General features: G+C 35.7%; 2 protein-coding genes across 15 annotated transcripts in view; both read right to left on the bottom strand.

Moving 5' to 3' along the window:
- stj (voltage-dependent calcium channel subunit straightjacket) overlaps positions 1 to 11,202 on the bottom strand; it is a 26,322-nt gene extending 15,120 nt beyond the window's left edge. For 2 of the 13 annotated variants that reach the window (XM_089727822.1, XM_089727819.1), the window contains exons 1-15: positions 10,728 to 11,201; positions 9,322 to 9,403; positions 8,870 to 9,245; positions 8,551 to 8,682; positions 7,944 to 8,203; positions 7,717 to 7,863; positions 6,429 to 6,548; positions 5,674 to 5,856; positions 4,900 to 5,034; positions 4,709 to 4,801; positions 4,327 to 4,383; positions 3,640 to 3,666; positions 2,807 to 2,887; positions 1,554 to 1,628; positions 240 to 344 (exon numbers count right to left, since the gene is read on the bottom strand). In XM_089727822.1, coding sequence (XP_089583948.1) covers positions 240 to 344; positions 1,554 to 1,628; positions 2,807 to 2,887; positions 3,640 to 3,666; positions 4,327 to 4,383; positions 4,709 to 4,801; positions 4,900 to 5,034; positions 5,674 to 5,856; positions 6,429 to 6,548; positions 7,717 to 7,863; positions 7,944 to 8,203; positions 8,551 to 8,682; positions 8,870 to 9,245; positions 9,322 to 9,403; positions 10,728 to 10,840 — 1,986 coding nt within the window. In that variant the 5' untranslated portion in view covers positions 10,841 to 11,201. Of the gene's footprint in view, positions 1 to 239; positions 345 to 1,553; positions 1,629 to 2,806; positions 2,888 to 3,639; positions 3,667 to 4,326; positions 4,384 to 4,708; positions 4,802 to 4,899; positions 5,035 to 5,673; positions 5,857 to 6,428; positions 6,549 to 7,716; positions 7,864 to 7,943; positions 8,204 to 8,550; positions 8,683 to 8,869; positions 9,246 to 9,321; positions 9,404 to 10,727 lie in introns of all 13 variants that reach the window. The other 11 variants (XM_089727824.1, XM_089727821.1, XM_089727820.1 and 8 more) reach the window with 10 other exon arrangements.
- A 466-nt stretch (positions 11,203 to 11,668) lies between these two features.
- Positions 11,669 to 14,395, bottom strand: part of Ca-Ma2d (Ca[2+] channel Muscle-specific alpha2/delta subunit) — a 32,787-nt gene continuing 30,060 nt past the window's right edge. For both annotated transcript variants that reach the window (XM_028178767.2, XM_089727843.1), the window contains exons 18-19: positions 13,438 to 13,844; positions 11,669 to 11,865 (exon numbers count right to left, since the gene is read on the bottom strand). In XM_028178767.2, coding sequence (XP_028034568.2) covers positions 11,758 to 11,865; positions 13,438 to 13,844 — 515 coding nt within the window. In that variant the 3' untranslated portion in view covers positions 11,669 to 11,757. The remainder of the gene's footprint in view (positions 11,866 to 13,437; positions 13,845 to 14,395) is intronic.

Raw genomic sequence — 14,395 nt, forward strand, 5'->3', positions numbered from 1 at the left:
CCCCACCCTCCATCCCCAGTGGAGGGTGGGAGTCCGGCGATTTCCTCCTGACACAAAAAAAAAAAAAAAAGCGCTGAATGTTACTCTATAAACAGAATAGAGTATTAAGCGGTAGGCAGCGGCTTGGCTCTGCCCCTGACATTTCTGAAGTCCATGGGCGACGGTAACCACTCACCATCAGGTGGGCCGTATGCCGTCTGCCAACAAAGGCAATAAAAAAATAATAAAAGAATTTGTACCGCAGTTAGCTCCTTGCTGAAGTTCCTAGGTCCTCGGTCATCATCAAACAACTCAACTTCAATCATATCCACACTGTTGTAGCTCGGCTTTAGGATTTGTTGAAACTGCAAACATTAAATTGTACATAATAGTAATGGTGCGTCATTCCTGTCACTATCATTCCACCTTGAGACATAGGATTGGAGTCTTAGTTTTCTTTACTACAATGTTTTTTCTACGATCAAGCCGAAATGCTTAATTGCTTCGCATCATTACCTTTTTTGACATATTTTTATTAGCATTACCTTTGCTAATAGGTAATCAGTATCAAAAATAATGGTACAGGTAATCAATACTGTCTATCTATTTATCTGTGTAATGCTATGGTAACAGAATCTTTTAACGTAACTTTTACTAAGCCTAAGTTGTCCGATTAACTTGAAATTTCCCACCCATCAAGGACTGATGACAATATAATAATTTTATTCTTAACTAGCGACCCGCCCTCGCTTCGCTTCGGAAACATTAAAACACACATGAAACTAAAAAAATAAATAAAAAAAATTAAAAAAAAGTAGCCTATGTTCATCAGGGACAATGTCGGCTTCTAATGGAAAAAGAATTTTTCAAATCGGTCCAGTAGTTTCGGAGCCTATTCGAAACAAACAAACAAACAAATCTTTCCTCTTTATAATATTAGTATAGATCATCATCAGCCCAGAGACGTCAACATACGGACCGTCATAGGCCTCCCCCAAGGATCGACATGAACCCTCCTGCGCACCCCGCATCCAGCGGATTCCCACGATCTTGAATATGTCATCCAGTCCTCCTAGTGATTCTTACTTTGTGATTGTGTGATTCTTTACGCTTAATATCCTGACAAGAACCGTCAAAGTAAAAAAGTTATAATTGATTTTTTTTTTTTGCCTTACTCCAATAGCAGTTATTTTTGATTTTTAAATTATATTTATTTATATATATAGGTCGTATTGGAATCCTTCTCGGTAGGTTGGGTGATAAAAAACTGGTGATTATAATAATATAATCACCAGTTTTTTATAGTGAATAATCACGTAATGTCTCACAGTTCAAAGCTACTGTCAGTTGTCTTTGTGTTCACGAAATACGAACTTATGAAACTGCGTACACAAATAACTTGGCTCAGTTTAGTAAATGATAACTTTAGTTAATAGTTTATTACCGTTTTGACTTCGGAAACTATCTTTACACTTGGTAGTACATAATTTTTTACCGCTTGCAACTTTTGCTTAAAATATTAACCGTGGATTAAAACTGTTTGTCGGCAAGTCATTTGAAATTAAAACACTTACCACAGGTCGCAAGTCAGGATGTAACAAAATGTATCCGTTGTTTGTCACTATAAAGGCATACCCGTTGACTCCAATCTATAAATTATTTATTTCTATTTATTCCCAAAACCATAAATAGATCGATATACATATATAAGTTTAAGTTTTGTTGCATTTTAACTTTATTCATGTTTTTTTTTATTGCTTAAGTGGGTGGACGAGCTCACAGCCCACCAGGTGTTAAGTGATTACTGGAGCCCACAGACATCTACAACGTAAATGCGCCACCCATCTTCAGATATAAGTTCTAAGGTCTCAGTATGGTTACAACGACTGCCCCACCTTTCAAACCGAAACGCATCACTGCTTCACGGCAGGAATAGGCAGGCAGGGTGATGGTACCTACCCGTGCGGACTTTCAAGAGGTCCTACCACCAGTGATTACGCTAAATATATTATATAATTTTGCGGGTTTGATTTTTATATTAATCAAAAAGATTTTTATATATCATTTATTATCAATCATTTGATGTTATTCCTTCACCGTCAATCGTGAGCATTTGTCAAATACGTATTTCATTAGAAAAATTGGTACCCACCTGCGGAATTCGAACACCGTTGCATCGCTAGATACGAATGCACCGGATGTCTTATCCACGACGTCTTCAAAACTCATGAGTTTTCTTTTCGTTAAATAATAAGGCAACAATTTTAATATAGATTTTTTGTTTCTAGGTAATAAAGTATTTCCTAATAGGGTTTGAAATATGGAACTGATGCTTTATAGTTACGTACATATTGAATTATAATAAAATTTATATTAATTCGATACAAGATTTGTGATTATCTTTTTTTCTTTAAAAATTTTAACATGTCAATTACATCTTCATAACGTTCTATGATTTGAATTTCAATTGTTTTCAGATTCATTATTTAAGTTTAACACGGAGACCTCAAAAAATATAGTAGTGTTGGAATCCGAGTTTGGGTACGGTTTGCAATATTAACGATACGTTTGGAGAATATACGGCTAACGCACAATGCCTTTTCTGGTTTTTAATTGCTTTTGTACTGGAAATTTTGTACGCTTTGTAAGCTTTGTTTAAAGTTTAAGCTCACCAGTTTTTAGGTTAGCTTAACTGTAATAAAATTAGAAAAATGGGCATTACATGATTAGCTGCCATACACGAAAGATTCTCTCATAAAACTTTTCGAGTTCAATTTGAAACGATTACATATTAATTTCAAGAATAGTACTTTGTAAACTTTCTTACCTTATAAGGTGTCATTAGAGCTTGTATTTCTGATAAGGGAACGTCCGTGCCAGCTACTCCCAATAATTTAGCAATACGCATCTATAAAATTAGAGAACTCACATATAAAAACAAAAAAAATATATAATTAGGTTCATTAATTTCAGAGCTCGTCATTTTTTTTTCTACTTTTATTAAAATAATTATTAAAAATATTTCTAAAGTCTACTCCATAATATAATCTCGTAAGACTACTTTAAATATATTTTCATGACAATAAAATATTTTTTTGGTGTCAATATATAAAAATCCACTAGCTACGCAAACGATTGGCTGTATTGCCATTTGTTTACTACGAATATTTAAATAAATTGAATCAATTTTATTCTGAAATCTTCTAGCAATCTTACGTTTAGCATCTAAGCCCCGTTAGTAAGTTCTAAATTTATATAGAACCATTTTATAGGTATGTCATTATTATCAAAAGTTGTTACAGGTTCTAGCAAAACTACGTGGATATTGTTTATAATGATTTTTAAAATACAATACATAACTACGCTTTATTTTTTTTATTCTAGAAAACCCACTACATTATAATTATTAGAATACCCTTTGTAATTCCTGTTTATATCTGCCAACATTGCGATTATTAAAATAGGTTAAGTCACAACGTTAAAAAATATTGCGCCAAGAATTTCGGTATGGGTTTAAAATAAGTATGCGTAGCTGATGTTATTGTTTTATCTAAGACCGGAATCTTATGAGTAATAGTATTGTTGAGTGCATCCATCATCGCTCACACGTCATCAGCATTCGTCTTAAAGATCAGTAGGTATTGTGTGAACATCGCCTACCTCTTTCGGTCCATTCTCCTCTACGGACTGCGATTTGTTGTGGACGTATGAATGCAATAAAATATAATAACATATAGATAAATGTTCTGTAATAACCTCCACTAACATCGGTCCTTGCTCAAAGATAAAAGTTAACTAAAATTGTCAGTAAGAACATTAAAAGTTTTGTCATTCTTTAAGAAGATAGTTTAAATTGAATAGATTACAAAAACCCCAAACGTGTCAAATGTCGGGCTGTTCGATATTTTAAATTAAAATATTTACATTACTTATAAATTTAAAGGTCGATTATTTAAAATGTCTCTACGAAGACATCGCTACATTCAGGCAAAAACTGTAATGTTTTATCGAATAGTGTGTGTAGTGACCATAACTCTTGCATATAAAATTTGTTTGATATTTATTGATAGAAAAGTTGATCAAAACACCCTAGTGGTCTACGCCTACGAGCTATTAGTAAACTACGACACTACGACAAGCCACAAAGGTCGAACAACATATTTGGCCGGTTCGGCGCCCATGTTCGCACCCTCGACGCTTTCGTCATCTATCCAGGGCAGATGCATCACTAACGGGGCCAAATAACATTATACCGTTACTGAAATCCAAAATACTAAATCATAAAAACTTTTTTGTATCTTGCAAAAACTTTACATTAAATCATCAAAGTCTAAGTGTTAATAGTACCTCTTTGGTAACCGATACCCAGTAAGCTTCATTTATCAGTACATTCTCTGTGATGTTCTGAGGGGAAATCATCAAACAAAACGGAGTTATTAGTAGAAATTAAGGAAATTAAATGCGTTTTCATTCAATATCTCAGAGTTTGAAAGAGCTTACGATCCAATTGGTATGAATAGTAAAAACAATCTGTAAACATATTAAAAGGAACAGGACCCTACTTTCGTACATGCATTAATAAGACTGATTTTAGAATTTGGATGGGAGGAGAAAACTATAAGTAAACGAGACGAGAACTTTAACTATCAAAGAGAATTATTTCACAGTTCATTTCTAAACGTTAAGTAGAGATATAGAGATGTGAATAATGCACCGAAATTACAATCACCTCGTTATGGCGAAGATCGTAGACCGGCATAGAAACTGAAGTCATCAACTGATACTGGGAGTTTCCTAGTTCACTGTACTGCCCCTGTTTCATCTAGACGAAGGCATATGTTAATATGTATTATAAGTCCTTAGGCCATTTCAGTGGTAATTGAAATGCATGTGTTGGCAGAAGAGCCTACAGCTTAGTACCTGTGTGATTCTCCAACGGCGATCCTGTTCTTTCTCAGAGTTAAAGAGTACCTTGTCCCTTCGCTGACTCAAGAAACGCTCCTTCTGTTCGGCTCTTTCGCGTTGCTCCCACAGATAATCAGCCACTTTAGGATCCTGTTGAAACGATTTGTCACAAAATAAACCATGCTAAATCGCCGACAAAACAATAACGGCTACGTAACTACATATTTATAAATTGCTTTAGAAAAAAGCTTATTAAAACCCTGTAGAAAATTACATAATTTGCAATAAAAAGTACTGCAGGAAAGTTTCAAGCCATCTGGCCGTAGGTTTTTGTTTAATAATTCCATATCCGACTACTTATTATAAAATATATGATTGCGACTCTAATCATCAATCTATTAAATCTAGTGTTGAATGTTTTAATCTTATTCCCTTATGCTTATTGTATATCCTAGATCCTTAATGCATCTTATTTCCTAGATCACTTTTCCCCTAATCCCGAACTTTCGACCAGCTGACATGATAAACGTTAAGATGAGAGTTGTTAAGACTGTTGCGAATATTGTAAAATAAAAATTATTCAAATTGAACTAGTTAGTTGTTCTCAAATGATGCGATTACCTAAGAACAGCATTTAATTTTTATTGAAACATTTAAGAATGATAAATATCGCACATATTCAGTGTAGCTTTGTTAAAATTTTAACTACTACTGTTTTCGATATTCATAAATAGTAATGATGTCGGTTTTTGGCAAATCATTTTTATACTATTAACAATGAAGACTCACGGTGACATTTGCATATACAGGAGTCCAAACTACAGGATGTTTTTCTCTTTGCAACACCAGGGGCCGCGCCAAAACATTAACGTGCTCCAAGACCCGCTCCCTTACTTCTGCTAAAGTACTGAGGTGAACGTAGAATCCTCGATTTGCACAAGCCATCCATTTCACTTCCCTGACATCAGCAACCTGAACAATCTTCAAGCTATAGCATTCGATTGTAATTGTAATGCAAAAAAAAACTAACGTGGCAATGAATCTGCAAAAATTTCAAATGGAATTTACATGATCAATAAAATTCTATATATATTAAATCAAACTACAAAATGTTGAAATTGGAAGTTGATTAATCGAGAATGAGGTATTAACGATGTCCGTGTACATTAATATGTATGAAATTTAATAAATAAATAAACAAAACGATTCACTACATCCCTTGTTGATTTAAGTAAAGATTGAAATATACATAACATTCATAAATTCTAAAAAAGTAGCATTCTCTAAAAACGTATACAAACTGCAAAGCAACATTCAGTAGCTAGGATAACATTATTTATTAAGTCGAATGTGGTCACTATAGCAAGATTCAGATAGCATGCTAGGTTTTAGGAAACGTGCTTAAGAGAAATTGCACAGTTGATAGAATAGCTAGACAGAAATACCATGTTCTAGGAGTACTGGTAGACAGACAAAACGAAGGAAGGACATTATGCTGGCTGCACAATGGCTACGACACACAATAATACCTGAAATGGTACTACCTTTACCTCGCGCCCTATCAGGTACGTGAACACCCTCACTGGAGTCTCGTATTTCCAATTGTATCTCTCGAAAATCTCTTTGTAGTTGTATGGAACGCCGTCAGTAACTAGCATAATCGCCTGAAAAAAGTGTTATAAAATGCAGAATGGAACGTTTTTTTTCAAACGACGTATTATATTGTGGTGTCAGGGAATCCACAGCGAGTATTAACAGTAAAATCATTATTTTTATATTTGACAGACGCATCCAGTAAAATTTCCTTTTTTTCGTTAGTAGGCTAAAGATCTATTCTAGAGCTATGAGTGGACCAGTAGGTGAGCTTGCGGGCTCAACCTGAGACAATAGTTAGCACTGGCAAGAGCAGTGCTTCGCTGAATCTACCACCGGATCGATGCTAAACTCAGTGGGTTGTACCTATTGGCAATTTACTACAATGGTCAAAAACACTGTTAACACTGTTGTGTTAAGAATAACTCAGCTCTTCTTAATTCATTTACGTTGAACCAGTATTTTACCATCTTTTTGATTTCGAAAACAATCTCAAAACACCCTAGATAATAACTATAGTTGGCTTTATTCAACACATACATAGATAATAATCGTTTGATATCGCTTGATATTGATGATGATGATATTGATACATTATATACCAATTTTTTATGTCTTAGCAGACAGGCGATCATAGGGCACAGCTTACAATAAGTAGTCACTATCGTTCTAGGACATCAGCAACGCCAATCCGCTATCTACTACATTTACTATTATGACAATAGTAGAAAAACTATATATAACTAAATATAGCTATACTTTTAAATGTTTACAAAATATACAATAAGTGCTTTTTGAGGGCTGAGCAGCATAAAGAAGGCAAGATTTTAAGACGCGACTTTGGAGTGCTGAGTTCAAATCCTGCTATAGAAAATCTATTTTTGTGATTATAATTTCCACGATGATAAATACATATTTCGAAGTTAATATTATTAACAGCTACCCCGATTCAGTTATTCAATTACATATTTCGAAGCTAATATTATTATTAACAGCTATCCCAATTCAATTGTCAGTAAGATTTGTATCGACGTCATCACGTTACGACATCCAATTTTTGAGTACATCTAAATACTCAGTATCCCCTGTATCAGGGATTATAATTAGACTAATACTGTGCAAATACATATACTGTGGCAAATACCGCACAAAACGGTTCAAAATAAATTAGGGCACAATCTTACTAGCATGGCATAAATTGAAGACATGAAATAAAATTCTTAAGAATAAATTAATTACCTGATTACAATTAGCTCCGCCACTGTTGTTTCGATAGATTTCTAATAACTCGAACGCCCTAGTCAAAGCTGCAGAAAAGTTTGCTATTTCCATTGTTTCAAAATTATCCAATGCCAATTTCAGCTCACGTAGATTACCTAAAGTTGCCTGCCGTAAATAAAACAAAATTCATATTACAATTGAATTAGATTAAATCTAATCAAAACGTTTGTAAATATAGGTAATACCTGAACAAGGGAATCTTCAAAGCAAGGTACAATTTCTTCGACTGTATCAGCAAAGGTCATGACGCTGACGAAATCATTATTACCGAGGGTATCCAATATATTCGTAACAACGTGCTTAGCTATATCCCGTCTTTGTCCAGTCATTGACCCGCTGCGATCGACCAAAATTACTACATCCTTTGGACTGGCTGCCGCTTCCATGTACCAAGCTCTTGTACGACAATCGTATATATCAACAGGATCAGCCCGCCATTTCATTGCTGCAATTGATATTGTTAAAAGAAAAACAAAGAAGTACACGAAAAGCAATAAAACACGAAGTTAATTTTCGGTTGCCAATATTCACGTATCTGTTACATCTCTCCTTGTATTCCCACATAGCCATCCTATTAATTAATATCCTGACTTGCGAATACAAGGAGCATTAAAGATTGATAAGAAGTCGGTTAATACTACAAAGTAAACACTACTAACATCAAATACAAGTTTTACCGACCTCTGATCTTATAGGGATTGTAGTGAGATGTGGCAAAAAGGGAAAGATGTACAGAAATCATTGAATTCTATATGACTAAATATATCTTTGTCTCAATACTAAGTAGGTTACCAGGGTAATGCCTCATGAATCCTGTTGAACTGCCGAAGTACTGCCAAGAGAGTGTCGGATCACTTTGATAATTATTGATAAAGTGCGTATCTAAGCCTTCGGACCAATGTATTCCTTTTATTACTTCCGGTGCTACAATAATATTTATATCGAATTAGTGATTTATAAATAATAATTATTTAAAAATTAATTTATATTCTAACATATGTAAGCTAACGTATTTATACGTAGGTTTAAACAAAATTTTAAACAACAAATAATTTAGAAGTCAATAGTTAGAAGAAGATATGTATATATCTTGACTAAAATATTTACTAACCCCAAGCATAAACATTGGTAGGAACATGAACGCTACTAAAATTGGCGTTCACAGGTATGTTTGAAAAGTGGGGATTCGCTTGTAGATGAGCACTTTTCGTTGGCGGTCGAACAATCCAATTATCAACATTGAATTCCGGTTCTGGTGTGGTCGTCAACGATACATCATCGTAAGGTTCATCCATTTCTTTGCTATTGTAAAATTGAAAATCTTCCGGTACAGGCTCATTTTGTTTATCGAACGCCATGTTCTCAGCCGCTTCCACGATCCTTTTAACGGCACTAATTTTGAGCTCCATCATGGCTCGAATATCGTCCGCCATGTTTTGTACTAATTTTTCTCCATCCCGCACTTCAATTTGCGCGGATTTAAAACTCTGAATAATACAAAATGACACTTAGCAAACCTGTACAATGTAATGTGTACATTATGTAAATTGCTATCATACTTACATCCTGAACTTCTTTCTTCCGAGTAATAAACTCACCAAAATGATATAATTCTGTACCAAGTTTGACTGCCCACGCCTGCACCCTGTGAATATTCTGTATTATGAGATTGCAAGCTTATGTACCAGTGTCCCACCTACGCTGAAAAGCAACTATTCTTTCTGATTTATAATTACGATGTTCAGTGGAAAAATTTACTCTAATGAAACTGAAATTTCGAATTCTTGCCTCAAAATGGGTGGAGTTGTGTTTAAATGTGATATAATGACCTTTAGTATTAGCTTAACATAAGTAGGCTCATTTGCCAAATAAATACATATTAGTAGTATTCGTTTTTACTGGTGGTAGAAACTCTTGTGAGTCCGCACGGGTAGGTACCACCACCCTGCCTATTTCTGTGAAGCAGTAATGCCTTTCGGTTTCAAGGGTGGGGCAGCCGTCGTAGCTATACTGAGACCTTAGAACCCATATATCAAGGTGGGTGGCGCATTTGCGTTGTAGATGTCTATGGGCGCAAGTAACCACTTAACCCTGGCATTGCTGATGTCCATGAGCGACGGTGACCACTTACCATCAGGTGGGCCGTATGCTCGTCTGCATACAAAGGCAATAAAAAAAAACTCCAGGTGGGCTGTGAGCTCGTCCACCGATCAAAGCAATATATAAATGAAAAATATAAACATCGTTTAAGTTCAGCCTATCTAGAGGTAACCAACGATTTAGCTATGGTACTATCCATGAGCAACAGAAGCTATAACCATCAGATAGCGTTGTAGATCGTAGTGTTTGATGGTTATGCGTTTTAGTTTAGAGGCGTCATTACAATAATCGGAACTCCAACTGCGTGACGGCACAAATATAGTTCTGTCTGAGCTCCGGAAATCGCTTAACATCCAATGGGTAACGAACTGAAAATCTAGAATTCGTAAATTTTTTTAGTAAACACGATCGCAAAGTATTAGGCGTTCTCGTATTCTGTTGTGTATGTAATGGGCGCTGCAGTCTGTCCGCGATGTTTACAGTAGCCGGTTTTGATTGATTCTCCGTCATAATAAGAAAATAATTTCTTACTGATGGCACGTCTCCGCTATAAAGTCAATAATACCACCTCAACGTTTGTGCAGAGAAAAGAGACTATTTTACATTAAAGATCAGATCCATCATCAGATCCAAATTCAAATCGTCATCCAAATTCCATCATCAGATCAGAGAAGATCATTGAATTCCAATATGCGATACTAGGTTTTAAGATATTTGTTACTAGAATAACACTCATAGATGTAACTATGCTAACATTATAACTTTAATAAAATTGATATTATTACGTCGCAAAAAATCAATGTATTGTCGATCTCACTGTACTTTTGTAACGAAATAACAAGAAATACTTTATTGTGATGAATACTTACGAGTTGAACGATATCTTGCCAGGGGCATCATATTGAATGCTAGCCGAACAGTTCCTGGTATTCAGGAGTAAGAGCACAAGTATCGATATCGAACCGCCGACACGGTTGCACATCAGAAAACAAGTTAACTGTTTATGTTAGCCGACTATAATTGTTTGCTCAAAACGTGATATAAGTTCATTATAATTTTCTGGATTACACAAATATAACTGATTCAACGAATTCACAATATCAGTGCAACGTTGATAAGGAGTTAACCGCGACGGGCGAAGCGCAGGCGTGAGGGAGCACGTCGGGCATGCGCACGTCGGGCATGCGCACTATTCGGTTTGCGCATTCCTACTGATGACCTCCACCTTCAAAGCCCGTTTCATTTGTATGTGTTCGTTACCTATATTCACGTAACTTGTTTAATCGTATTGTCTATCCACAGAACGCATCGATTTGTTCCCCTAACGCGAATACTAGGTCACCGTGTCGCTGGAGCGCGCAAACAATAAATCGAATTTAATAGAACGCACGCTCTCCCTCCTCCAGCGGGCTAGTTAATCTCCCATAGTTTGTATACGAGTAGTTTAAATATAAAACATAATGTTTCCACCACGCGTATTTATTATGTTTACACAGAACACAACACGTTGTACCTAGTTTCCACGTTATTTTTACTTTAGAGATTAATTCTCGATGTTAGAAACTTATTTTAAATTATAAACTAGACATTTACGATTTAGTTGTAATATAAAAATATGAATCATTAAACTTTTCTTCTTAATAGATTAAATAAAATAAAATAAAACTTCTAACTGTCTTCCATAGATAGAAGATTGATTCTAGATTAGAAACTTGCTCCAAATTATACACTAAACATAGTTGTAATAATATAAATATGAATCATTGAGAATTTTGGCTTAATAGATTAAATAAAATATAAATAAAACGAAGCAGAGGTGCAACAAGTTTTATTGGTAAAGTAACAAAGGTACAAACGTCACGCGGTTCATCTATTGCTAACTAGTCACAATTATTAACATCATAAATACGTTTTGTATGACAGAATAGCTATTGAAGCTAATATACCCAAAACAATTGAGTCAGTTGTCAGAATGTTCGCGTGATCGCACGCCATGATGTGCCGTTCCTGTAACAAGAAAGGCAGCCTAATAGAATATCCCCAGGTTTTTTTTTATATTTTTTTTTTATTACTTAGATAGGTGGACGAGCTCACAGCCCACCTGGTGTTAAGTGGTTATTGGAGCCCATAGACATCTACAACGTAAATGCGCCACCCACCTTGAGATATAAGTTCTAAGGTCTCAGTATAGTTACAACGGCTACCATACCCTTCAAACCGAATCGCATTACTGCTTCACGGCAGAAATAGGCGGGGTGATGGTACCTACCCGCGCGGACTCACAAGAGGTCCTACCACCAGTGAAAGTAATATAATGATATCCTAGAACGTCATTTTCACCCAACTCAAAACGTCCGATGTAACTTATTATTTTATAAACGCATTAAGGGCCGATGTTAATACAACAATTTTGTAACTTCGATCTAATATCATGACCAATCAAGAGGATAAAAAAGACGAAATCATTGCTAGTTAGGTTTATTTTAAAAGCGTGTATTTAAATTTTTTATCATCATCATCATCAGCCTGTATCTCTCCACTGTTGCACGTAGGCCTCTCCCGTAGTCCGCGACAACGAACGGTTAAGTTTTAATCTACAAATTATTTAGCGAATTACACAGAAAAATGATGCTGATAATTAGTATTGAATCATGATTTCAACTAGAAGATTGAATTCCTCAAAAAAATATTATTCTACTCTCAAAATTAGCGACATCTTTTACCAAGTCGCGCAGATACAAACATATTCACTAGTATAGGTTGTTAGGACATATCTCTCGTGTTTAGGTACCATCATCCTACCTATTTCTTGTGCAAAGAAAACACATGTTGCGATTTAAAGGGAGGGACAGTAAATCAAAACTACCTTCATTAAGGTCAGGTCAAACAGTTGAGTTGAAAGTAGCCTTCAAACATGTGCGAACGTGCATTATATCGAAGGAAGAAAGACTATTTGGTTTAAGCGACATTTTTGAAACTTCACAGGAGAACCATTTAAAGTATAAAATTTGGCAAAAATAATATAACAAAAAAACTTCTTCAGTTTTTTTAAAGGGAGTAAACTTAATTGAAGTTCAATTAAAAACATCGAACTCATGATGCTAATACCGAATAAAACGTACCTTAAATTACAAAATTAAATGCCGCGTTTATTTTTATTTTTTATTGCTTAGATGAGTGGACAAGCTCACAGACCACCTAGTGTTAAGTGGTTACTGGAGCCCATAGCCCATCTATAACGTAAATGCGCCACCCACCTTGAGACATAAGTTCTAAGGTCTCAGGTATACTTACAACGGCTGCCCCACTCTTCAAACCGAAACGCATTACTGCTTCACGGCAGAAATAGGCAGGGCGGTGGTACCTACCCGTGCGGACTCACAAGAGGTCCTACCACCAGTAAATAAAGTAAAGTATTAAGCGAAATGTCGCTTAAACCAAATAACCTTTCACCTATCGATATGTGAATTGCATGTGTACATCATTGTGGATTCGAATTGTGTTTGTTTTAACATTGAGGATATTGAACGCCAGCCGATTATAAATTTAATATGTGTTATGTGCGTCATAATATTTCACCTCATCATGGTAGGTGAAGCAATCTTCAAGACGTCGTCGGTGCAGGGCGCCTAAATCCAACTTATGACAGGGCTCGCGGCTGGCGGTGGACTCACTGGTCGGACGTGGTTTCGTATTCGGTGGCTCCTTGCACGTATCCGGATAACGTCTGTTTTCAGTTTTCACAACGACAAGTAGTAAATTTGTTTTCTTCACTAACGAAGCCCAATACGCCGGGTGGCACTCCCCCGGTTCGTCCTTGTAAACGACGGGCGAAGCGCCCATTGCCTCCGAGAAATATGTCTGATTCAATATGAACAGCTTTATTATGTGGTCACACGAGAATGGATTTTCTTCTGGTTCCTTTGCAGCGTCCGATCCGTTATTCAATGGTGGGATTGCAGTGGTGGTGGGCTCTTCCGTTGTTTCTGGTATGAGAGATATTTACGTAGCTTTATTTTAAAGAAACATGACATTAACATAAAAAATACTATAACGGAAAATAATTAATTTACTAAAACTTATTTAGCTATTGCATAGCTTTTATCGCGCACTTTGAGCGCGGTGACCGAATCAAAAAATTCCGTAACGAAAATAAAACTTAACACCCCCACTACGCCTATCATGTAGCTCGCGTTTGTGATTAAGCACGCGGCGTGACGCACTGCATGCGCATCATGAAAAGTCTGCCCATCTCTCTCTCGCACGGTCTAGCTTATGAGTGTGAAGGTGACAGTTAATGTTTTGCTTTTGTTAATGTTTATAAATATAGCATGGTCTTATTTTATTATTGTTTTAATATTAAATTATTATTGTCTAATTATAATTGCATAAGTTGATAAAAAATGCTATGCAATAGCTTTACCGCGGCAGTCCCCGAGTGCCACACGTGTTTTTTTTTTATTCTTTTGTACACAGTATGACATGATTTTTTCAATGCAATTGCAAATTTAACATAGTTTAAGGAAAATGATATTTA

The sequence above is a fragment of the Bombyx mandarina genome, chromosome 05, assembly GCF_030267445.1.
Source record: "Bombyx mandarina strain Sakado chromosome 05, ASM3026744v2".
NCBI lineage: Eukaryota > Metazoa > Arthropoda > Insecta > Lepidoptera > Bombycidae > Bombyx > Bombyx mandarina.